At 41.2% G+C, this 24,727-nt stretch overlaps 2 protein-coding genes across 2 annotated transcripts in view; one reads left to right on the top strand and one right to left on the bottom strand.

Annotated features, from left to right (window-relative positions):
- The window catches only part of SLC49A4 (solute carrier family 49 member 4), an 84,168-nt gene extending 74,183 nt beyond the window's left edge, over positions 1–9,985 (bottom strand). Inside the window, exon 1 of the mRNA XM_066241386.1 lies at positions 9,232–9,985. Coding sequence (XP_066097483.1) covers positions 9,232–9,574 — 343 coding nt within the window. The 5' untranslated portion in view covers positions 9,575–9,985. The remainder of the gene's footprint in view (positions 1–9,231) is intronic.
- Positions 9,986–10,958: 973 nt separating this feature from the next.
- Positions 10,959–24,727, top strand: part of HSPBAP1 (HSPB1 associated protein 1) — a 72,710-nt gene continuing 58,941 nt past the window's right edge. Inside the window, exons 1-2 of the mRNA XM_066241640.1 lie at positions 10,959–11,155; positions 23,400–23,585. Coding sequence (XP_066097737.1) covers positions 10,996–11,155; positions 23,400–23,585 — 346 coding nt within the window. The 5' untranslated portion in view covers positions 10,959–10,995. The remainder of the gene's footprint in view (positions 11,156–23,399; positions 23,586–24,727) is intronic.

Here is a 24,727-nt window from a genome sequence, read left to right as displayed (position 1 = left end):
TCCCGACTCCTGAGACCCTTCCACTGTGCCTGAGATACTTGAATCAGTGAATCAGCAGAATCCCCACATTCTCAAGCTCTTCTCTAAATTTCTCTTCACCTTCTTACTCCCACTGAAACCTCTCTCCTGAGAACAATGCTTCCACAGCCACTTGTAGCTCACTGTTACTCTCTCCTGCCTATGCCTTTAAGATTTTCTCTTGCTTAAGCAATATGATTATGATGTGTGTTGACATAGTGTTCTTCACGTTTCTTCTTCTGGGATTCTTGAATTTCTTAGGTTTGTAGATATCAAATTTGATCCTTTTTCTGCAGTTATTTCTTCACTCCTGCCCCACACTTCATCTCTCTTCATACCCTCTCCAATTACCTCTGTCTTCTCAAAGTACATGAATAATGACTATTATTAAACCACTTAAAACTGTTCTGCAGCTCACTAATGCTTGTGGAGTTTTTGTTTTTAGCCTTTTATTCTGTGTTCCATTTTGGTTAATACTTATTGCTATGTCTTCAAGTTCATGTTCCTTTTCTTCTGAAATGTCTAATCTGCAGTTAAATCCTGCCCAGTGTGTGTGTGTGTGTGTGTGTGTATATATTTTTTTTTTTTGTCTCAGACACAAACTACATTTTCATCTCTAGATGTTTAATGTTGGATTTTTTTCCTATGTATCTCCTTGCTTTCTTCTATCTTGCTGAACATACGTAGTATATTTAGACTAAGTTGTTAAGATTTTCCTTGTCTACTAATTCTATCATCTGTGACATTTCTAGGTCTGTTTCTATTGATTGCTTTTTCTCCTCTATATCAGTTGAATTTTCCCACTTCTTTGCATCCTTTGTAATTTCTGATTTGGATGTCAGGCATTCTGAATTTTATCTTGTTTCATGAAGGATATTTTTCCAACTCTTCAAATATATTTGAACAATGTTCTGGGATACAACTAAGTTTTCTTTGATCTTTTCAAGGAGCACTTTTAAGCTTTACTAGGTAGAACCAGAAGAGCCTTTAATTTAGGGATCATCTGCCTTTACTACTGAGGCAATGCCCTTCTGAGTATTCGGCACAACCTCCTATGTATCACAAGGTTTTTCCATTCTGGCTGTTGGGAAAGTGAACTATTCCCAGACTTGTATAAACTTTGGGAATTTATCTGCTGCTCCTTTTTGGTGGTCTACACTTCGGTAGTTTTCTTACATGTATCCACTGATCAGAGCTTAGCTGAAGACTAAAGAGGAACTCTCTGTAGATATAGCCCTTTCTCTCTGTGAAGCCTTTTCCCTCGCTGATAGTCTGCCCTAAGAATTCAAGCTAAGAAAACTGTAGGGCTCTGTTTGGACTCCTCATCTCTTCAGTGCTGCTTGAAAATTCTCTCCAGGTAGTAAGCTGAAGCAATCATAGAAATCACTGTCCTGTTTTGCCTGTTGTCCAATGTCTGAAAACCACTGTTTCATATATATACTTTGATTTTGTTTTTAGTTTTTAAAGATAGGATGATAAATCCAGTTCCTGTTACTCCATCATGCCCATAACAACCTTTGACTTAATATTATCTGACTGTAATACTCACCACTCCTGGCTGCAACTGTCTACATACCCCCACATATCTGCCTCCAGGTCATTCACCCTCACTACTTGAAAATGAATTTGCTCACTATTATACCTTAGAACACTACTTCTTTAATAAATCTGGAGATTTCAATATCCATTGCATGATCCTTTCAATATCCTGGCCTCTCAATCCTCTGACTTCTTATTCCACAATCATGTCCTCTACCTCAGTGGTCCCCACCCCCCGGGCCGCGGACCAGTACTGGTCCGTGGGCCATTTGGTACTGGTCTGCAGCGAAAGAATAAAAAACTTACATTATTTCCGTTTTATTTATATTTAAGTCTGAACGATGTTTTATTTTTTAAAAATGACCAGATTCCCTCTGTTACATCCGTCTAAGACTCACTCTTGACGCTTGTCTCAGTCACGTGATACATTTATCCGTTCCACCCTAAAGGCCGGTTCATGAAAATATTTTCTGACATTAAACTGGTCCGTGGCCCAAAAAGGGTTGGGGACCACTGCTCTACCCCATCTCAGTTGTCCACTCTCTTGGTTACACTTTGACATTAAGTTTACAATAATTACATCCATGCCATAACTGCAATTTTAAGCATTTCATTCTTCAACCATAACCTCTTTTCTTTCCCACTCATTTCCTCCTATACTCTAAATCTTCATCCATCTCATGTGTTTTCTCCTTTACTAGTTTAGATTCCATGGTCCATTGTTATGGTACTTTCTATATGATCCTCTACTCTTGGTCCGCACCTTTTTAGTCCTACTCACCTGGTAAACTGCGACTGTGGTTAAATCTCTGTCTGCCAACTCTGCCAATGCCTGTGCTTGCCTGACAGAACAGGCTGGACGAAAACACACAACCATGCTGATTGGTCTCTCCTGAAGTTAATGCCCAACAACTTAAAGCAGAACTTTAGTGTCCGACAATCCTACATGAACCACATTATGATGTTTCAAACAATGATGGACATATACAATGAATGGTGTTCCGCTAAGATTATAAGGGAGCTGGTAAATTCTTATTTCCTAGTTATGTCATAGCTCTTATAACATCATAGCACAAAGCATTATTCCCTGTGTGTGGCAATGCTGATGTAAACAAACCCACTGCCCTGTCAGCCATATAAAAGTATAGTACATACAATTATGTATAGTATATAATACTTGATAATTAACAACTATGGTGCTGGCTTATATATTTACTACACTTTTCTATACTTTTTATTGTTATTTTAGATGTACTCTTTCTACTTATAAAAAAAAATTTGCTGTAAAACAGTATCTGTATTACACTGGCCATGGCCTCATACATCTCATTATGCATTGATTGCATGATTTTCTCTTGTGCTTGACTTAACCCCATATTATTTAGTACAGTAACAAGCTGTACAGGCTTGCAGCCTAGGAAAATAGGCTATACCATATAGCCTAAGTGTATCGTAGGCTATACTATCCAGGTTTGTGTAAGTATACTTTATGATGTTTGCACAACAATAAAATGGCATAAGGCAGTGGTCCCCAACCTTTTTTGGGCCATGGACCGGTTTAATGTCAGAAAATATTTTCAGGAACCAGTCTTTAGGGTGGGACAGATAAATGTATCACGTGACCAAGACAAGCATCAAGAGTGAGTCTTAGACAGATGTAACAGAGGGAATCTGGTCATTTTTTAAAAATAAAACATCGTTCAGACTTAAACATAAATAAAACGGAAATAATGTAAGTTATTTATTCTTTCTCTGCGGACCAGTACCAAATGGCCCACGGACGCCCGGGAGTTGGAGACCACTGGCCTAAGGGACGCATTTCTCAGAAGGTATCCCATTATTAAGCAGCATGTAACTGTAATTTCTTAGTCCATCCATTCTCCACTTTCTTAGGAAATAGTTTCATAACTTATCCTCTCTCTTTAATTCTTCAATAACTATTCCCCTATTCTCACTTGTCAGATGATAATTTTGCTTCCCATTTTCTGAGAACTATAAGTAAAGATAACTTCCACAAGCTCTTACCACTCACCATATGCATCTATTATCTTCTCTATCTTCTTTCTGTTACTACTGTAGAATTGGCTGTCAACGCTTCTACCTAAGGCCAACCTGTCCACTTCTGGTATGGAGAACTATATCTCTTGCTTACTCAAGGATATGGCTAAAGCAGTTCTCCCTCTCCCCCTCTATCACTATCAATTTCTTCCTTTCTTCTGGATCCATTAGGCTACTGCTTAAAGAAATTTGCTTTAATATCTCTTACCTTTCTTTTCTTTCCTTTTTTCTCCCCCCCCAATATCTTTTATCATGAAAAGTACCTTATCAGTGACCACATTCTCTCTGGCTACTTCCCCATTTCTCTGCTGCCCTTTACAACAGAACTGCTTGAGAGAAAAAAATCAACATTCACTGTCTCCAATTTTTCTCCTTCCAATTCATCTTGAACTTGCCCCAAACACTCCAGTGAGACTATTTTTTTAAAGGTCACCACAGAGCTCCATGTTGCTAAATCCAAGGTTCTGTTGTCAGTCAACACTAGCTGGTTCTTCCTTATCAGTGCAACCTCTAAATACTGGAATGCCCCAGGCTCAGTCCTCTTCTGAAGCAACACACATCTCCAAAGGTGACCCCCTTGAGCCCCAAGCCTGAATACCACTACAGATTGACAAATCCCTGGCTTCTCCCTTGCACCCTAAATTTATAAATCCAACTGACGGTTTAACCTGTCTACTTGGATATCTAATAGGTATTTCAAATCCCTGCTATTTCACGCCATCTGTCCCCAAATTGCTCCTTCCACAGTCTTCTTCATGTCAGTCAGTAATTTGCAGCTTGATTCTCCCATTTACTAATGATAAAATGTTGAGAAACATCTTAGAATCCTTTCCTTTCTTTATGCCCCACCTCCAATCCAACAAATACTGGTGGGTCTACTTTCAAAATAGTGTATCTGGAATCTAGCCACTTCTCAAGTCCCACACTGCTATCACCCATTTGGAAGTCACCATCAGCCCCATTTGTGTTATTCCACTAGCCTAACCGGTCTCCCTTCTCTGGCTCTTGTTCTCAAGACAACAGCAGAGTCATCCTTTTATACTTCTGCTCAAAGTCTTCCAATGGACAGAGCCCTCCTCATTCCTCAAAGGTCAATGTTCTTCCAGCAGCCTATGAGGCCCTAGATGATTCAGCCTCCCACTACCTCTGACCTCATTTTCTACTGTTGTTTCTCTTACTGCTCAACTCCAACCACACAGGAGTCATTGCTCTTGGATATGCCAAACAAGTTTAGGACCTCTGCCTTTTCCCAAAACAGTCTTGTCCAGAAGTGACAAGTCAGGCTTCCTTTTAACTTCAGGTCTCTGCTCAAACACACCTTAACAGTAAGGCCTTCCCTGACACTCTATAGCAGGGGTCCCCAAACTATGGGCCCGCGGGCCGCATGCGGCCCCCTGAGGCCATTTATCCGGCCCCCTGCCGCACTTCCGGAAGGGGTACCTCTTTCATTGGTGGTCAGTGAGAGGAGCATAGTTCCCAATGAAATACTGGTCAGTTTGTTGATTTAAATTTACTTGTTCTTTATTTTAAATATTATATTTGTTCCCGTTTTGTTTTTTTACTTTAAAATAAGATATGTGCAGTGTGCATAGGAATTTGTTCATAGTTTTTTTTTATAGTCCGGCCCTCCAACGGTCTGGGGGACAGTGAACTGGCCCCCTGTGTAAAAAGTTTGGGGACCCCTGCTCTATAGAGAGGATTAGCCGATTACATTCCCCCTCCCCCCACCTTGCTTTATTTTTCTCCAAAGCACTTATCACCATTTTACATACTAAATATTTAATTTTCCAGTTGTTTGATGCCTGAGTCTTCTCGCTAGAACGTAGACTCTGGGAGGGCTATCTCCCCAGTGCTCACACACATTTAGGCGCTATCTTCTTGAAACTTTCCTCATTTGACTTCTAGGGCTCTCGACCGTTTGGCTCTCCCATTATCTCACTAACTAGTACTTTTTTATCTCCTTGCTGTAAATGAAAAGGGGTAGGAGAGTACAAAACCAGTCTCAGGAAGATAAGCAGTCTTTTCAGCTAAGCTGACTGGGAACCATGGCATCAGGAATTCCAGACAATTAACTACCTACCTTCTAGGGACAAAGATATTTAGAACCCAAGGATAACAGGACTCACTTTCTATGTATGCAAATAGGACATCTGCAGCAGGACAGCCAACATATAAAAGTTTATTAGCCTTCTCCTACTGGAAAAAAAAACCCCACTTACCAAAAGAGAAAAAATTTTAATTTATTTTTATTGCTTTATCCAATGGGAAATATAAAACTGAATTCACCATATAGTCATGGGAACTCTGAAACAACTATTTTAATTTTTTTTGTTTTGTTTATTGATTTAGAAAAGAGATAGATGGAGGGAGGGAGAGAGAGAGAGAGAGGGAGAGAGAAACATCAATTTATTGTTCCACTTATTTATGCATTCATTGATTGATTTGGGTATGTGCCCTGACCAGGGATCAAATCCACAACCCTGGCGTATCAGGACAACACTCGAACCAACTGAGCTACCTGGCCAGAGTCTGAAACAACTCTTAAAGTAACTTATTTTATTTATTTTTTATTTTTTTACTTTGGGCAATGCTTTTTTAGAAAATTAACCCACTGTTTTTGTCTTACCTTACAGTGTATTATAATAAATGTCAAATGAATCTGAGATAAGACAACTCCACTTTAAATATTAGATGCTTTCACGCTTGTTCTAAAATTTTATTTTTGACATTGGCTTATAATTTTATTTTCTTTTTCTTAATATTTAATTTTTAATTCAATTATTGGGGTACAAGTTCAAAGTGCAGCTCAATAAAACTTCATCTGCACACTGCACCATGCATTCGTCACCCACCCTAAGCAAAATCTCTTTCATCCCCATCCCCCCTCCTCTAGACCACTTCCGTCTACCCCCAAACCTCTTTCCCTCTGATTATCACCATACTGTTGTCTGTGTCTACATGTTATATATTTTTTTCTTTTTTTTTTAAGTGAGAAGACAGGAGATAGAGACAGACTCACACATGTGCCCTGACCAGGACCCACCTGGAAACCCCTGTCTGGGGCCGATGCCCAAATCAACCCATCTAGCCTCAGCACCTGAGGACAATGCTGGGACCAACCTAGCTATCCTCAGTGCCCCAGTAGATGCTCGAACCAACTGAGCCACTGGCTGTGGGAGGAGAAGAGGGAAAGAAGGGGGAGAGGGAGGGGAAAAGAAGCAAATGGTTTCTTCTCATGTGTGTCCTGACCAGGGATTGAACCCCAGATATGTGCACACTGGGCTGACGCTCCATCCACTGAGCCAAGCAGCCAGGGCCTATATTTTTTCTTAATCTCTTCGCCTTATATCATCCAGCCCCCCAAATCCCCCACCCTCTGATAGCTGTCAATCCGTTTTATGTATCCATGTCTCTGTTTAATTTGTGTATTAGATTCCACACATAAGTGAGATCATATGCTATTTGTCTTTCTCTTACTGGCTTATTTCACTTAGCACAATAATCTCCAGGTCTGTCACAAAAGGTAAGAGGACATACAGATGGCCAACAGACATGAAAAAATGCTCAAAAGTTCACTAATCATCAAAGAGATACAAATTAAAACTACAATGAAATATCACCTCATACTAGCTAGAAAAGCTTTCATCAAATAAATCAACAAGTGCCGGTGAGGATGTAGAGAAAAGGGAACCCTCATGCACTGTTGGTGGGAATACAGACTTGTGGCCACTGTGGAAAACACTATGCAGTTTTCTCAAAAAAATAAAAATAGGACTGCCTTTTGATCCAGCAATCCCACTTCTGGGAATATATCCTAAAAAACCTGAAACACTAATTTGAAAGAATATATGCACCCTTATGTTCATTGCAGCATTATTTACAACAGCCAAGATCTGGAAATAGCCCAAATGCCTTTCGGTAGATGAATGAATAAAATAATCTGTGGTACATTTACACAATGGAATACTATGTGGCCATAAAAAAGAAGGAAATCTTAAAGTAACTTATTTTATGAAGCAAATAGGTATCCCCTAATTTATCTGGCCAGAGATAGTACACAGAATCATAATAATAAGGATAAAAATAAACATTTCTTTACCATAAAAACAAGTTTGGTGAAATTTAGCAAATAATATTGAAAAATGTTTCTGATAAAAATATATATGTGTAAGAAAAAAACACAAAATAGAATTTCCCCCTAAATTTAACCAACCTTACAAGAAATAACTGAGGAATTGTCACAGATTGGGGGAGGTTAAGGAGAAGTAACAGTTAAATACAATTTGGGACCCTCCACTGAATCCTTGGAACAGGGTAAAAAGACATTAGTGGAAAAACTGGTGAAATCTAAATAAAGTCTATAATTTAGTTTCAAAAAGCAAACAAACAAACAAACAAAAAAACCCAAACACAGAACCTCCACTGAGTACAAGACACCCCCCCTCAGCACCTAAGTGTGGGTATATCCTCTGCCTAAGTACTTGCTCTACCTGGAAATGCCACACCAATTAAGACACACCTCTCAGGGCCGGCGCCTTCCATTCTTAGAAGGTTCTTCCTCCTGTAGCTTCTCCCTTTATAACTTCAGTCAGTTTAGTTCTTCCTTCCAGAACCACTTACATTAAATCTATCCCTCTTTTACTTGATCTCCACACAGTTTATATTCTACCTCGTTTCTTTTTGAAGCTTGACACACCCAGTTCCCTTCATATTACACATTACGATTTTTTATCTTTTATATTCTTGCCACACAACTTTTAGAGTACTCCAGTTTGTCAGTGGACCTCTTAAAATTAATGCTCAGAACTGAACACTGGAGTGGGGAGCATATCAAATTATTTCTCTTTTTGCTTTAGACACTATGTTTCTCTGCCTAAAATCGTCCTTCCTTTCTCAGCAGCTACATCACATCGATCATGAATCATTTACCCAGACTTGCATGGTATAATGCCTTATTATTCAATTCTATGACCTGTTTTCCTCCTCACAGAATCACACTGGCAAGCAGTAAAGTGAGATATCTGTCCAGAGGATTCTTCTGTGAAGAGAGTCTCATTAACCTAAAAGTTTCACTTGAGAATTATAAATCTCAACTGACACAGCCACCTATTCACGTTCACACACTTGAAAGCTGCCATGCACCTTTTCCCAGAGATCAGTCAGATCCGAGTTTACCAACAGCCAGCTCTTCCTGGGCTGGAGTCAATTACTATGCAAAGCAAACTCATTACTTCCTTATATCTGGGCATTACCTGTCTATTTTGAGACCTTTCACCCTCAACACCCCCAAACCCCTTTAAGTCAAAGCATCAGTCATATTTGTGAGGTGTAAAAACCATACACAGCACGAGGATGCTCTGAGGTCCACAATGTGCAAAAACGTGAACAGTAAGAGACCGCAGAATCCCTGCTGTTGCAACTTGAACCTTGATAAAAAAAACATCATAGCTGCAAAGAAGCCTTCCCATATTTGTTGCTTCGGGCACAGAGGGTTCCTAATCAGGAACGGGATGCCAGCAACGCTTTCGTCACCTTACACAACCTCTAGGACGAAACCGAAGGAGAGGGCTCCCCCGGGAGTGACAGCGCCGGCCCGTGCTCCCCCGAACCCCTCACCTTTCTTATCCAGGAGCCACATGAACGCGAAGCAGGGCAGGAAGCCAATGGACCCCCACAGCACGAGCAGCGCGATGTCCCAGCTGGAGAAGCCGTAGGCCTGGCGCGCCGAGTTCTGGATGGGGCCCCAGGTGTTCCAGACCAGGCCCTGCGCGAACCCCAGCAGCGAGAAGAGCAGAAGCACCAGCCAGCGGCGCCCGTACACCCTCCCGGGACCCGGGGCCGCCAAAGGCAGGGTCGCCGCCGCAGCTTCCCGGCTTCTCCAGACAGTCCCCGGCGCAGGCCCCAACCCGGGCCCCAGCAGTGGCTGGCGCTCCTCCTCGCTGCTCCAGCTGGAGCCCATTGCGACGCGCGGCCCAAGGGGCCGCTGCCCAGCTAAGACTGGAGGTCTGCCGACCAGCCCCGCGCAGAGGCGGCGGGAGGAGGCGGAAGCCCAGGTTGCTTTGAACGCCCTCGGCCTCCCGGCCGCGCCTGGTGCGCCTGCGCCGCGCGAGCAGTTCCCAGGTGGGGAGGGGTGGCAGGTGCCGCGGGCGGATAGGAGTCTGGGGTGCTGGAGTGGAACGGCCTCCGGGGTGGCGAGAGATGAAGTAGAGCCGGCTTTCCAGAGGAAGAACTGGGGGAAGCGTGACTGAGCCCCAGGGAAAGGAAACTCCTGAAGAGGCTGTGCTGTATTAGAGGAGGTTGGGCAATGAACCCGGGTTCCTGGAGGAAGTGTCCAAGTTTTACATCATGTGCCTAATAAACAACTGGGTGATTTCCAGTCACTTAAGCTAATACTTGCTTGTATATTGGATTTCTCCTTATTTTTTTGTTGGCTTTGTAACTTCACAACTTATAGGAGGAGGTAGGATAAGATTGAGGCGTACTAGGGACCCAGATGTTGCCGCTTGAAAATAATTTTTTTAATGTACAGTAAGTACTGCCTAGTTTTATCAGCTTTGTATTACATACCCGATGAGATCATAAACTAGCCAGCTTTATTCATATATATCTCTCGCTATATATATAGATATATGTGGATGTTTCTACTCTTTCCTGTCATTAATAGGCGATTGATAAAGATGTGTTGATTAAAATGGAAGCTTTATCCCCAAATGACCTAGATCCATCTCTAGTGAAAAGTAAACGAGAAGGGTGGGGGTTGTTGATCTCTTGATCAAGCTGCCGGTTATTTTGATATACAAACTCAGAAGCCTGACAGCTGTCGGTTTAGTGTCCTTGAAAATCTAAGCGATTTGGCTTGTCTAGTTGGGAAAATGAGTCACGGGGAACACAATTAAAGGACATCTGAAAGAGGTTCATATTCCCAGGCAGCCACAAAAACCAAATGGAGTTATGTTGCTGCCAGGAGGTACAGAGATGGGAAGAGAAGGGGATGAGAGCCGAGAGGTCTCCAGGTATCCAGGGCTGGTAAGAGCGGCAGCAGAGTTCATGAACGCAGAGCCACATTCCACTCCTCCGAGCCCCATCAAGCATCCCCTAAAACTCCAGTACAGTTGGGTAGAGGAAAGCGCCACGGCAGGAAGGAAGGATATGATTAGAAAACCAGGAGAAGCAGTAACGAAGACAAGAAAAAAACATTGAAAAAAGGAAAATCTCGGGTAGGCAAATAGAACCACAACCAAGGCCATGTGGTTGCATTTCAACAAAGACCGAGTCAAAACAAACTTGCGTAGCCCCGCCCCGCGCCCGTCACATGACTTTCACGTGAGCGGCGCTTCCGGGAGAGTAGGGTAGCAACTGCAGCGACTGGTTTCTGGGTGGATGGCAGCTTCAGAGGAGGGGTCCTTGCCTTCCTTGTGCGCCAGTCACACTCCGCTCCGCCTTTGGGTTTCGGGCGGAGCTGGAGTGGTGCCAGCAATGGCGGCAGGCGCGGGGGCGACCACTGATACGAGGCCTGCAGCTGGAGGTGGAGAAGAGGAAGGTAGGTGCCAAGCTGAGGTCAGGTCATGAGTACCACCCTGTGCCAGCTGACGCTCTTGGCACCTCTTCATGTGGCCATTTGGACTAGCTTCTGTCCCAGGTTTCTGTGGCCCTGCATTAAGCTGAGAGGAAAATTATTTGTTTTCGAGTTAACGTGGTTTTTATAAAGTTGTGGCATCCAGAGTTTTGAGCTTCACACAGGCCCTGCATCCCCGCATCCTAACAGTGCTGTTGTACGCATGCGGTGTTTTGAATGCTACAGTAGATTAAAATTAAATTTATGAAATTGGAGCCCACCCTTGAGGTAAATGGAAATATCTGGGGCCTTTGTGAACAGAGATTATAAACTTTTGTTTGATTTCAGTGGAATCTTGCTTTAGAGAATGGGTGAGGTTTGGAAGACCATGAGCCTGAGATCCCTGTTAGCATTTACTGAAGGATTGCTCCGTTCCTGGCACTGTTCTGGGGACTGCCACAGGATCCAGAGATTATTTGTAACAATGGCTTTTTCCCAGTTAAGTAAAGAGATAGAAAGGAAAAGAATGACTAGTATATATGGTCATGTGAATACTGTGAGTATTCACTGGATGAGGTCCCTCACCTAAACGAGATCCCAGTGGGGAAAACAAATGTTTTGAGGTGGGACTAGTTTAGTGGGCCTTTGTGATTGGATGAAATAGTGATAAAGTCAAGTGGTAGTAATGGGTAGTTGTGGGAAGACAGCACAAGATGAATATGGTTGGAGATGAAAGCCATGTTTGCCTACAGGGGAAGGTGACCATTCCAAGCACAAGAAACACATTAGAACTTTATCTCTGACCATAATTTCTTGCCTTTATAACTCACTTCTGTACCCCAAGGAGACGACCCTTGAACTCCATTTATACCTCCAATATATTGATCCCTACATTTTCTGCCCATCTGTATCCCCTAATCCAGGGGTAGTCAACCTTTTTATACCTACCGCCCACTTTTGTATCTCTGTTAGTAGTAAAATTTTCTAACTGCCCACTGTTCCACAGTAATGGTGATTTATAAAGTAGGGAAGTAACTTTACTTTATAAAATTTATAAAGCAGAGTTACAGCAAGTTAAAGCATATAATAATAATTACCAAGTACTTTATGTTGGATTTTCGCTAAGTTTGGCAGAATAAATCTTTATAAAACAACTTACTGTAATTAAATCTATCTTTTTATTTATACTTTGGTTGCTCTGCTACCGCCCACCATGAAAGCTGGAATGCCCACTAGTGTGCAGTAGGGACCAGGTTGACTACCACTGCCCTAATCTAACTAGGAGTACATGTTATAGTTTATCATAATGATTTATCCCTTGAAAATACACTCTCCTCACTCCCTGCCATTTATTCTTCTGGCAAAACCCATATTTTCAATGAACCCAATTTTTTTCCCTCTTTGTACCTGTTTTTATATGCCTGAACTTTGCTGGAAAAGTCCTGGACAAATTGATGACACTATAAAATGAAAATAGCCTCTTAAATAGAGTAGGCCTGAGATCCTTACCTGTTACTGTGGTAAGCCTACTTTCTTTTTCTTTTCTTTTCTTTTCTTCTTTTTTTTTTTTTTTGTATTTTTCTGAAGTTGGAAACGGGGAGGCAGTCAGACAGACTCCCGCATGCGCCCGACCGGGATCCACCCGGCATGCCCACCAGGGGGCGATGCTCTGCGTATCCGAGGCGTTGCTCTGTTGCGACCAGAGCCACTCTAGCGCCTGGGGCAGAGGCCGAGGAGCCATCCCCAGCGCCCAGGCCATCTTTGCTCCAGTGGAGCCTCGGCTGCGGGAGGGGAAGAGAGAGACAGAGAGGAAGGAGAGGGGGAGGGGTGGAGAAGCAGATGGGCACCTCTCCTGTATGCCCTGGCCGGGAATCGAACCCGGGACTTCCGCACGCCAGACCGACGCTCTACCACTGAGCCAATCGGCCAGGGCCCTACTTTCTTTTTCTAATGACAGTTTCTATAAACTTTCTATATACTCTCTTTATCTCTTCCTCATTTTCAGCTGATGGTCTGCATCTAATCTGTCAACATTTTCCTTCTTCACTACCAGATCATCTACATTTCTCACCTAAATCGTTGCTATATCTTCAGGCCATCTGTCTCTGTTCCCTATCTTGTACCTCTCCAATCCCTTCTCTATTCAGCAGTAGAAATGATACTTCCTTACTTAAAATTCTTCAATGAATTTCGTTGCACTTAGAACTTAGAATAAAATCCAACCTTCTAACTGTGGCCTACAAAAATCCTTGATCAGGCTCTTCTCTTGTCTCCAGGAACATCTCTTGTCACTCACTTTTTTCTCACCAGCTTTTCCCATGGCTGGCTCCTTAATCTTCAGGTTTCAGAGTATGTCGCCACCTGACCTTTACCAGAACAACCTATTTAAAGACTGTATTTTTCCACGACCCCTAACCCTAAGTATTCTATAGTACAGCAGGCTTCTTCCTTCATTTTATTTTTTTGTTGTTGTTGTTTTGTTTTTGTATTTTTCCAAAGTTGGAAATGGGGAGGCAGTCAGACAGACTCCCGCATGTGCCTGACCGGGATCCACCGGGCATGCCCATCAGGGGGTGATGCTCTGCCCATCTTGGGGCGTCACTCTGTTGCGATCACAGCCATTCTAGCGCCTGAGGCAGAGGCCACAGAGCCATCCTCAGTGCCCGGGCCAACTTTGCTCCAATGGAGCCTTGGCTGCAGGAGGGGAAGAGAGAGACAGAGAGGAAGGAGAGGGGGAGGGGTGGAGAAGCAGATGGGCGCTTCTCCTGTGTGCCCTGGCCGGGAATTGAACCCGGGACTCCTGCACGCCAGGCCGACGCTCTACCACTGAGCCAACCGGCCAGGGCCCTTCATTTTATTTATCACAATCTGTAATTACTTGTTTATTATTGTTTCTTTCATTAGACTTTCAGTACATTGAAGGGAATACCTGTATCTGTTTTGTTCACCTCAAGCAGCAAGTACAATGCCAGGCATAGTGGGTACTTAATGTATATATATATATATATTTGTTGAGGCAATGAATGAGATAACCCTGTTCCAAGTCCAGAGGCAAGAGGAGAAGGAGCTTGGCCTGGTCCAGGAACTGAAAGAAGTTGATACGAGGAGTGGTGAAAGAAGAAGGGGGATCCTGGAGGGCACCTTTTCCCAAGTTAGGGAGTCTGGACTTCAAGACGGTGGGAAGCCTTTGATCAGGTTTAGTTTCAGGAAGATCACTCTGGTTGAAGGGTGGAGGATACATTCGAGGGAGAAAGACTGTAGGACAAAGTACTTAATCCCCATTAGTTTCAGTTTCCTCCTCTGTAAAATGCATGATCATTGTGGAAGTTAAAGATACATATCATCTAGCATAGTATCTGGCAGGAATTATGTGTTTAAGAATGGTAAACAACATTATTTTTTTTTGTGTGTGTGTGTGTGTGTGTATTTTTCTGAAGCTGGAAACGGGGAGAGACAGTCAGACAGACTCCCGCATGCGCCTGACCTGGATCCACCTGGCACGCCCACCAGGGGCGCCGCTCTGCCCACCAGGGGGCAATGCTCTGCCCCTCCGGGGCATCGCTGTGCCGTGACCAGAGCCACTCTATCGCCTGGGGCAGAGGCCAAGGAGCCATCCCCAGCACCCGGGCCATCTTTGCTCCAATGGAGCCTTGGCTGCGGGAGGGGAAGAGAGAGACAGAGAGGAAGGAGGGGGGTGGGGGGTAGAGAAGCAAATGGGCGCGTCTCCTATGTGCCCTGGCCGGGAATCGAACCCGGGTCCCCCGCACACCAGGCCGACGCTCTACCGCTGAGCCAACCGGCCAGGGCCCCTAGCCATTTTTTTAGTACAGTTCGGTAGTGTTAGGTATATTCACATTATTATGAAACAGATTTCCAGAACCTTTTCATCTTGCAAGTCTGAAACTCCCTTTCCCGTCTCCTACCAACTCTGTTAAATGCCATTCTATTTTATGTTTCTATGAATTTGCCTGTATTGTATACTTTGTATATGTGGAATAAATACAGTATTTGTTTTTTGTGACTGGTTTCTTTCGCTTGGCATAATGTCCTCGACGTTCATCCATGTTGTAGCATGTGTCAGGACTTCTTTCCTTTTTAAAGCCAAATAGTCCTGGCCGGTTGGCTCAGCGGTAGAGCATCGGCCTGGCGTGCGGGGGACCCGGGTTCGATTCCCGGCCAGGGCACATAGGAGAAGCGCCCATTTGCTTCTCCACCCCCACCCCCCCTCCTTCCTCTCTGTCTCTCTCTTCCCCTCCCGCAGCCAAGGCTCCATTGGAGCAAAGATGGCCCGGGCGCTGGGGATGGCTCCTTGGCCTCTGCCCCAGGCGCTAGAGTGGCTCTGGTCATGGCAGAGCGACGCCCGGGAGGGGCAGAGCATCGCCCCCTGGTGGGCAGAGCGTCGCCCTGGTGGGCGTGCCGGGTGGATCCCGGTCGGGCGCATGCGGGAGTCTGTCTGACTGTCCCCGTTTCCAGCTTCAGAAGAAAAAAAAAAAAAAGCCAAATAATTCCAATGTATGTATAAACATATCGTTTCTCCATTCATCTGTTAGTGGATATTTGGGCTGCTTTCACCTCTGGCTATTACAGTGCTGCTATGAATATGGATGTACATCTCTTCATGACTCTGCTGTTGAAGATTTTTGATAAAAATTGAAATAAAATAACCAGTTTATTTTGGATTATTTCATCTTACTTAGTGGAAGCTGAAGAGATGGAAACATTTTCACAGAAATTTTGAAGATACTTTTGAACATTGTAAAGAGCTTTAGTCTTTGAGATACTATCCTTTCTGGTACTAACTTCACTTAAAATATATGGGTTACAGTAAAGAGGGGTAACTGGGCAAGAGTGACTAGTATAAGAAGGCAGGAAGAAGGGGATGGTAGCTGTCCAGCATGTAACTGTCTCTGTTCCCAGGTGGACTTGTTTGGGTGTTCACGACCACACCAAATAATGGTATTGGCAAAGTCAAGTCATAACAACCTCAACATTTCTGGTCGTGGTGTCTTTAGTGGCATCACGACCTTGAAATTCAAAGGGTTTATAACTGTTCGTTGGTTAAGTTAAGCATTATGTTAACTTTCTGGAGAATTTTCTTCATTTGTATTGACATTTTAAAATAGTGACTATAAAGTAAAAAACTATCTTTGATGTAAATTTTGCCATTTGTTCTTTAGTCATTTTGTTAACTAGTATTTGCATAATTCCGTCAGTGTTCAGTGTTTTTTGACGTGGCCCAATATTCATCAATTTTTACCTTAATATTTACCATTCCAGAGGTTTTAAATTTTCCTCTGTGTATATGCAGTAGTTGTCAAACTGATGAAACCATCATAGGTTTATATGTATATATTTAGAAATAAAATGGCTCTCCATGCCAATTTTTTTTTTACTCTTGTTTTTTTTTTGTATTTTTCTGAAGTTGGAAATGGGGAGACAGTCAGACAGACTCATGCATGCGCCCAACCGGGATCCACCCAGCATGCCCACCAGGGGGGATACTCTGCCCATCTGCGGTGTTGCTCTGTTGTGACCAGAACCATTGTAGCACCTGAGGCAGAGGCCACAGAGCCTCAACGCCCAGGCCAACTTTACTCTAATGGAGCCTCAGCTGCGGGAGGGGAAGAGAGAGACAGAGAGGAAGGAGAGGGGGAGGGGTGGAGAAGCAGATGGGCGCTTCTCCTGTGTGCCCTAGCTGGGAATCGAACCTGGGACTCCTGCACGCCAGGCCGACGCTCTATCACTGAGCCAACCTGCCAGGGCCTCCATGCCAATTTTTTATTCATGTTGTATCATTATAGTGAGTCTTTGTATTGTAACTTGTGACTTACTCTTGTCACCTTCAGAAAGTTCTTGAATAAGAGTGAAAACTTAAATTTAAATTTAATAGTTATTAAAATTTCTGTTAAAATTACACCTGACATGAGCTGTGAACTAATTTTAATTTCAAGATTTTTGTCTTTGTTGTATTCAGCTAACATTAGGAGAGTATTCTGGAAATTTGTGGTAGTACCCGCAGACTCAGGGAAAGGTCCCCGGGTTGAAAATCTACTCTGAGCAGGGAAAGACTGAAGAAAGTGGCTGACCACTCAGTATGGTAATTAGTAGAGATTATTAAGGGAAACTTACATCTGAGGAGCATCTTGGGTGGCTGCAGGATGAAGTAGTTCCCCCTACTTCTTGATGGGTGTCAAATAACTATATAGGGTAAAGGGGGGATATCATGGGTACTAGGGTGTAAATGCTACCAGGTACAGAAAATTACTCAGGACAGTGGCCTATTCCAGGAACCAGCTCCTAGTGAGAGGTAGGAGAGGGGTGCCGATTGGTATCAGAATGAACAATGACTACAGTCAGACCGTCTCTAAGGGGGATTTGTAGTAAGTATTCACTGTTCTGGCTCATGTCCAGCTCGCAGGTCCTACAGTGATCACGTGATCACGTCATGGAACAGTCTCTCGTCTCCAACTTGATGTATTTTCCATGTCCTCATCTTCAATTCCAAATCTCCAATACAAATCCATACTGCATATTCACTGGCCGAAGCCAGATTGATAGCAGATCAGAGAAACTCGATTTTACATTATCTTGTGGTTTCCATTAACTAAAGAAAATAATTACTGAGAAAAAGGCAATTTGCTTTTTGATGGTGTTTCGCTATCTCCAAAGAATTGGTTGTTAATCAAGCTGGAATAAATTGTCCAAATAAACTGTTGTGCAACACCTAGCTCACCAATCTGTTTTTTCAGCAGTTTCTAAGTCATCTAATTAAACATTGCTGCTTCCTGCAGTGTTAGACTTAAATACACATATCTTTTAAAGGCTGTCAAGTTTGCTTAATAATTTTTATAGCTCTTTGCAGATACTCTTGGCATGGAATGACAGGGTGCATCCCTAGGCTATTCAGTTAATACAGTGTAGATTGCATTCTTCTTTAAAGGAAATTGTAACACTTCAATTTGTTAATTTAATGGCCCAGTTCATTGCTGATTAAACTATCAGAAACCAAATTAGTTTATCTCACAACCAGGTGATTGTTTTATTTCCCTGATAGGCCTGAAATTCTGTAAAAATGCTGATTTCCTATTATGGATCCTACTACTCTGCCCTGCCTATAGCACTTTTATTATTTAGCACTTTTATTATTTTATTATTTAGTTCAAATATTATGTTCAAATATTTGAACATTTAATATATTCCAATTACTGGGCCAGGTGCTTTAGTTTTTAGAGTCTCCTATTAAATAATGTCTGGGCTTTTTAGATCAGGTCATTAAATACTTTAAATTTTTTAATATTATGTTAGAGGAAAAAGTATTTATTTACTTCTTTGAAGCTCTTCTCTCAAAATGCTAGTCATGGTTTGGGAACTTTCAAAGCTATATGAGCTATTGGCTCTGATTTAAGATAATAAGAATAAATAAATCCCCAACCCCAAAAGGACTGGTGCTTCTCTTTACCTCTGCTCTTTAAATTTCTAGAAGTAAAATGTTCAAAGCTTGAATATTTAACAACCTTAAAACTGACAATACTACAGTGGGTCAGACCAGCTGTGATTCATCCAACTTAAGCCACAGAGCACTTTATAGGAATTAAAAAAAAAAAAATTCAACTGAGTAAAATATAAAGATTTTAATGGCTTTATTCAGAAATTTATAGGTTGAACAGCATCCGATCTAGCAGATAGAAAGGCATTTTGAAAAACTGTATGAAATGAAAGACTTTTAAAGGCTCAAGGGAGTAGGAACAAGGAAGTGATACCAGCAAAAAGTGAATTGGTTGTGGCAGGTCATTTTCCTTTAGGGGTTGTCAGGGTCTAGCAGGCAGGTTACCTCACTAGTGCTGACCAAATGATTCCTAATTAGTTTAATATTCCATTTCTAGGAGAGGCTGCAAACTATAAGTCTCAGATTGGTGACTTGGGGCTTAACATAAGTGACTCCATTTTGGGCCTGTTTTGTTTTTAACAGGGAGAATATGGTTGTCCTTGAAAACAATAGCCTCAGAAGGCTAGGTGTTACACCGGTTATGAGCTAATAACAGGCTTGACTAAAAGAGTTAATTTTTGTGTGTGAAAGGATTCAGGAAGTAAAATTTTGCTGGTGGTCGCTCAGAGGCACAAAGATGAACACCTTTGCATTCTTTCTGCTGAGGCTGCAATTTCCTGGGCCTCCTTTTATCTCTCAAGATGGCTAACCATTATATTGTTTCCCATGCTGAAGATAAGAGGAGGATAAGGACAGAAGGGCTGACTCATCAAATTCAGATACTGTATATCTCTGACCACTCTTATGCGCAGAGGAGTCTAAAAAATATACTTTTTCAGCTACTCGCAGTGCCCAAAGTTCTGTTAGTAAGGCAGAAGAGAATGGGTATGGGGTAAGGTAGGCAACCAGCACTCTCTACTACAGATGTTAACACCTCCCCTAGCACACTCTCATAGCCACAAACCAGAACATTCCTCCCTCCCCGACAGCACATATGGATTTAGGATCTATGAATCGATCACATCTTTCCTGAACCTATTTATCTTTTCAGCTTTTATGATCTCTCCTGAGTTTTTAGTGCCAGTGTAAGTCCCTCAGTTTTAATCCTCTGGAACCAGAGCAGTGGACTTGGAATCAGGGAACCAGACCTGTAGTTTCAGTTCATCACTGGGGTATTGACCTTTAACATCTGAGCTTTCCTCTCTTCCTTTGGATAGTAGTAATAAAATACTTTCTTTGCCTGTGTTTTACAGGCTTCTTGGAGGCTCACATGTGCTTATTTATTTATTTAATAGAGAGGAAGGAGGAAGGAAAGAAGAGAGAGAGAAGCATCAACTTGTTGTTCCACTTAGTTGTGCCATTGATAGCTTCTCATATGTGCCCAGACGGGGGCTGGAACTGTGACCTCGGAATCAAGCTGGCAACCTTGGGCCAGCGCCAATGACCCTAAGATCGCAACCTCAGTGCTCTGGGACAATATGTATAAAAGTACGTGGTGGGTTTCTCCGTCATGACCATCTCTGCCTTCCTCCTTTCCACTCTTGTTCAGGGCCTTATTGTCACACTTCTCACTTGGCTACTGCCATAGCTTTCTGAGTTAATTCCAGTTCCTCCATCTCAACATATTTCTACACGGTCTTCCATTTGATTGTTGATGGATATATGTATCATGGGAAAAATATTTAGTTTAGTTTTTCTTTTTTTACTTTTAGACATTAGGTGGTTTATATTTTCAAATTTATATTGTGATAGTAGATATGTGTATGAGTACACGTATATAATATATAAGAATATGTATATAGCTTATGATTAATTATTTTAGTAAAAGCAAATTCCTATAATGGGAGTTACTAGGTGAGTGGGTTGTTTTTTGAGACTTGTGCTTCGTTTTCCCAGTTGTTTCTGCAAGGGTAGTTCTAATTTATATACCACAAATTGGAGAGTATTGTGAATGTATTGCATCTTTTCATACATAGTCTAGCAACACTTTAAAAAATTATTTTTAAAAATTCAGCTTGTCCATTTTTGTACACACGGAATCTACATACTACAAGTCCAGGAGGATTTGGTGCACTGCAGTCTAGGTAACCTTGTACTGTATATATAGGCCAGTCTGGGTTCAGATCGTAAATGTGAATTTATCATACATGTCACAAGTGAAGAAAAAAATCTCAAAGGAAAGATAGAGAAACTTTTTATTACTCGTTACATCCTGTTTTAATGGTTTCTTTAGTACTTAAAGATCACTTAAAGATAAACTTGGGCTTCTTTTACATCAGTCCTAACCCCCCCTGCTCACTCCATGCAGTCCCCAGCTCTTTTACCTACCTTACCCTCTAAGCATCCACACTGATTTCCTGCTGACTTGGAAGCCCTGACGTGTAGAAGGTGACAGATTGTTCTCAAGTGTCAACTGCCAAAGGCTTAGAGCCTGCTCACTTTCAGCAAGGTTTTAGGACAAGCCTTATATTCAGACATTCAGACAAGTTACTCAAGTTCGTTGATGAGTCCTTTCCCATCCTTCTTCCATTTATCAGAAAGTTTAGAAAAAGTTGGATGATGGGAGAATTTGGATTATTTATGAGTTTTAAATTTTTTTCTGAATTAGGCCCTAGCTGATGAGCTCAGATGGTTAAGAGCATCATCCTGAAACAACAAGGTTGTTTGATCCCCTGTCAGGGCACACACAGGAAGTAACCAAAGAATGCACGAATGAGTGGAACAACAAATGAGTGCTTCCCTTCCCCCCCCCCTCCGTTCCTCTCTCTGTCTCTCTAAAAATCAATAAAAACTAAGCCCTGGCCAGGTATTGCTTGGGTGGAACACCATCCCGGTGTGCGGAGGGTGCCAGTTGATTCCTCGGTCAGGGCACGTACCGGAGCAGCTTGATGTTCCTGTCTCTCTAAAAAAAATATATATATATACATACATATATATATATATACACACACACACATACACACACGTTTATATATATGTGTGAATTAAGTGTAATTATAGATTAGGTAACTGAAATACACAGTTCAGCTCATTTAAAGAATTATAAATATATGTTTTAGGGGTCAGAATATGAAATATTTTTTACCTTTCCTAAGAAACTTTCATCTTACAATGTCTTTAAAGAAAAATTTCCCTGTTCTTTTATTTAACAAATACTAGTCTTTACTATTCTATACAGAGTTAACGTTCTACAATTCTGTGAAATTTATTGAAGTAGTTAGTGCATAGTCCTATACTGTTTAAAGACTCATTTGAGGCCAAGGATTAACACCGATACTCATTCTAGCACATTTTTTATCCTTTTAAGTCTTTCCGTAAAAATAATTATCTTTTCCAGTGATGGGATTGGGATTCAAATAATTTAACAACCGATTCTCTGCTTTAATGACCATATTGAGTATAAAAAAAGATGTGCTGAAAGGTAGTTTATTATTTCATGCATTTAATACTTAAATAAGAACAATAAAAGAGGTACACAAAATTAGATTATGTTATAAGAAAGAGTTTTAAAATATTAATGAAAAGACAAAATTTTCGTAATACCTGACAAAAAACAATACAAGTTGTCACTGCCTGGTGGTTTGGCACTTTCTCTCTTTATGTTATATGTTTGTTTACTGAACTAACAAAGACGAGGGAATTAAAATGTAGTATTTCATCAAAGGTATAATGAGTTTTATGAAATGAATAAATAAATATTACGAGCATAGTGCCATCAAATTTTTTTCACCTATGGACAGAATGAAGATTAATTACTATAGGTGCTTAGAATATGCTGTTGCACAGGTGAATGTTAAAAAGGAATAAGGAATATAAATTTGTGCCTTTATCCCATTGACTGATGTATTTTTTTTTAATTTATTCATTTTTAGAGAGAGGAGGGAAAAGGGGGGAGGAGCAGGAAGCATCACTCCCATACCATATGTGCCCTGACCAGGCAATACGGGGTTTTGAACCAGCGACCTCAGCAATCCAGGTTGATGCTTTATCCACTGTGCCACCATAGGTCAGGTATATATTTTTTTAATTAGTAGTCTCTTTGGCATGTTCTAGGGTAGTTTCTATTAGCATTTCATAATCCTCTACTTAGGAAATAATACTTTCAAAAAATTGCATCTTTTTAATTTTAAATAAATACTTGGAAAACCTTTAAAAACATTTTTGATGTTGAAAATTGTAAATAATTTTTAACATTAAAAATTTAAAATAGCCTGACCTGTGGTGGCGCAGTGGATAAAGCATCAACCTGGAAATGCTGAGGTCGCCGGTTCGAAACCCTGGGCTTGCCTGGTCAAGGCACATATGGGAGTTGATGCTTCCAGCTCCTCCCCCACTCTCTCTCTCTGTTTCTCTCTCTCCCTCTCTCTCTCCTCTCCAAAAATGAATAAATAAAATTAAAAAAAAAAAGAAAAAAAAATTTAAAATAAGTAATATCATTTAAGAATTATAGTTGGCTCTGATTGGTTAGGGCGTCATCCTGATATACAAAGGTTGTGGGTTTGATCCCTGGTCAGGGCACATACAGGAACAGTTCGATGTTTCTGTCTCTCTCCGTCTCTCTCTCTCTCTTTCTAAAATCAATAAATTTTTTTAAAATTATTGATATTTGAGATTAAATATTTATATGAACAGTAACAACTGAAGTGTAAATACAGTGTAATTACATAAAAAGATTTGCCATAATAAAAGCAATATTGGCTATTTTTATCATATTATATCTGTTCTACTTATTTCTCTCCCTAGATGAGCATGTCAAACCTTTTACGCCAGAGAAGGCAAAAGAAATTATCATGTCCTTACAGCAACCTGCAATCTTCTATAATATGGTTTTTGACTGGCCAGCACAACACTGGACTGCTAAACACCTTTCTGAGATCCTTCATGGCAAGCAGATACGATTCCGGATGGGATTGAAAAACACAGATACAGGTAGAACCATAAGTAATCATAATAATAATGTCTCTTCAATAGCATTTTCACATTCCCAGCAGTGGTTTCTTTATCTCTAGAAAATCCTTTATTTCTGTTTCTCTTTTTGACCATTTGCAGATAGGGAATATTTTAATGGAAGTTTTAGAAGGACAGTTTGTGTTAAGATTCTTTTTAAAGAATAACCTATAGCTTATAACTTCATATAAAATGTTTTTGTTCGCGTGTGTGGTAGATACTTAATAAATATGTATTACTGAGCTATTATTTCTGTTCCTGTGTAACTGAAAAAGACCAATACTAATCTAATATTGGCTCCCACTTTTGACTCATGTAGAATGTGTCCTTTTATCTATGACTTCAGGCACTATTTATAGTGCTGAGTCTTGGCTGAAATTTTATCTCTGCTTTATCAGCTGCCTGACCTCTAATACACTGCATAATTGTGAAATACATATAAAGCAGGCTTTTCTTCCTTCTCTTAAGCAATTAGATTTTGTCAGCTCCTTCTTTCCTGAGGACTTGTAATGTTTTGATTTTTATGTTATAGTCCAATAAAGCAATTATTGTTACCTCTACAAATAGTTAATTTAAAAGAAAAAATAGTGCTGTTTCTAATCTAAAGGAGTCCATAGCCATGGCCGGGCTTTAGAATGTGTGTTTAACTTATATTTAAATATGGGTAAGTTTGGTAGTCTAGAAATTCAGTGTTTTCAGTATTGCTGTCAAGGGCTCTATAAATATTTATTAATACCTGTGTCGGAACTGGAAAAATTACCCAGCTTCTCCACGTTTCTTTCTTTTATGTTGACCTTCTAACAGAGCTCATAGAATCATTTGAGTTTTGGTGTCTAGAATTTCCTTATACTCCCACAACAGGTAAAGCAAAATTAATATACCCGAAACTCTGGCATCTCATTCTAATCACAGACCAAACGATTTACTGTATTTTGAAAATAAATGCTAGACCATCAGCAGCCACATAAAAGTCAGCTTATGCTTTTTACTTCTTGATTGCAATCAAATAAATCTTCCACTCATTGACAACAATAATTTGGAAGAAATAGGAATAGTGCTTTTATCCCATCATGGTTGGACTCCAAATACAATAATACTGCTAATAGCTAACAGTTACCGAGAGC

This window comes from Saccopteryx bilineata, chromosome 8 (assembly GCF_036850765.1).
Source record: "Saccopteryx bilineata isolate mSacBil1 chromosome 8, mSacBil1_pri_phased_curated, whole genome shotgun sequence".
Lineage (NCBI taxonomy): Eukaryota > Metazoa > Chordata > Mammalia > Chiroptera > Emballonuridae > Saccopteryx > Saccopteryx bilineata.
Note: the sequence above shows the minus strand (reverse complement) of the source record. Positions and strands in the feature narration are given on the sequence as shown.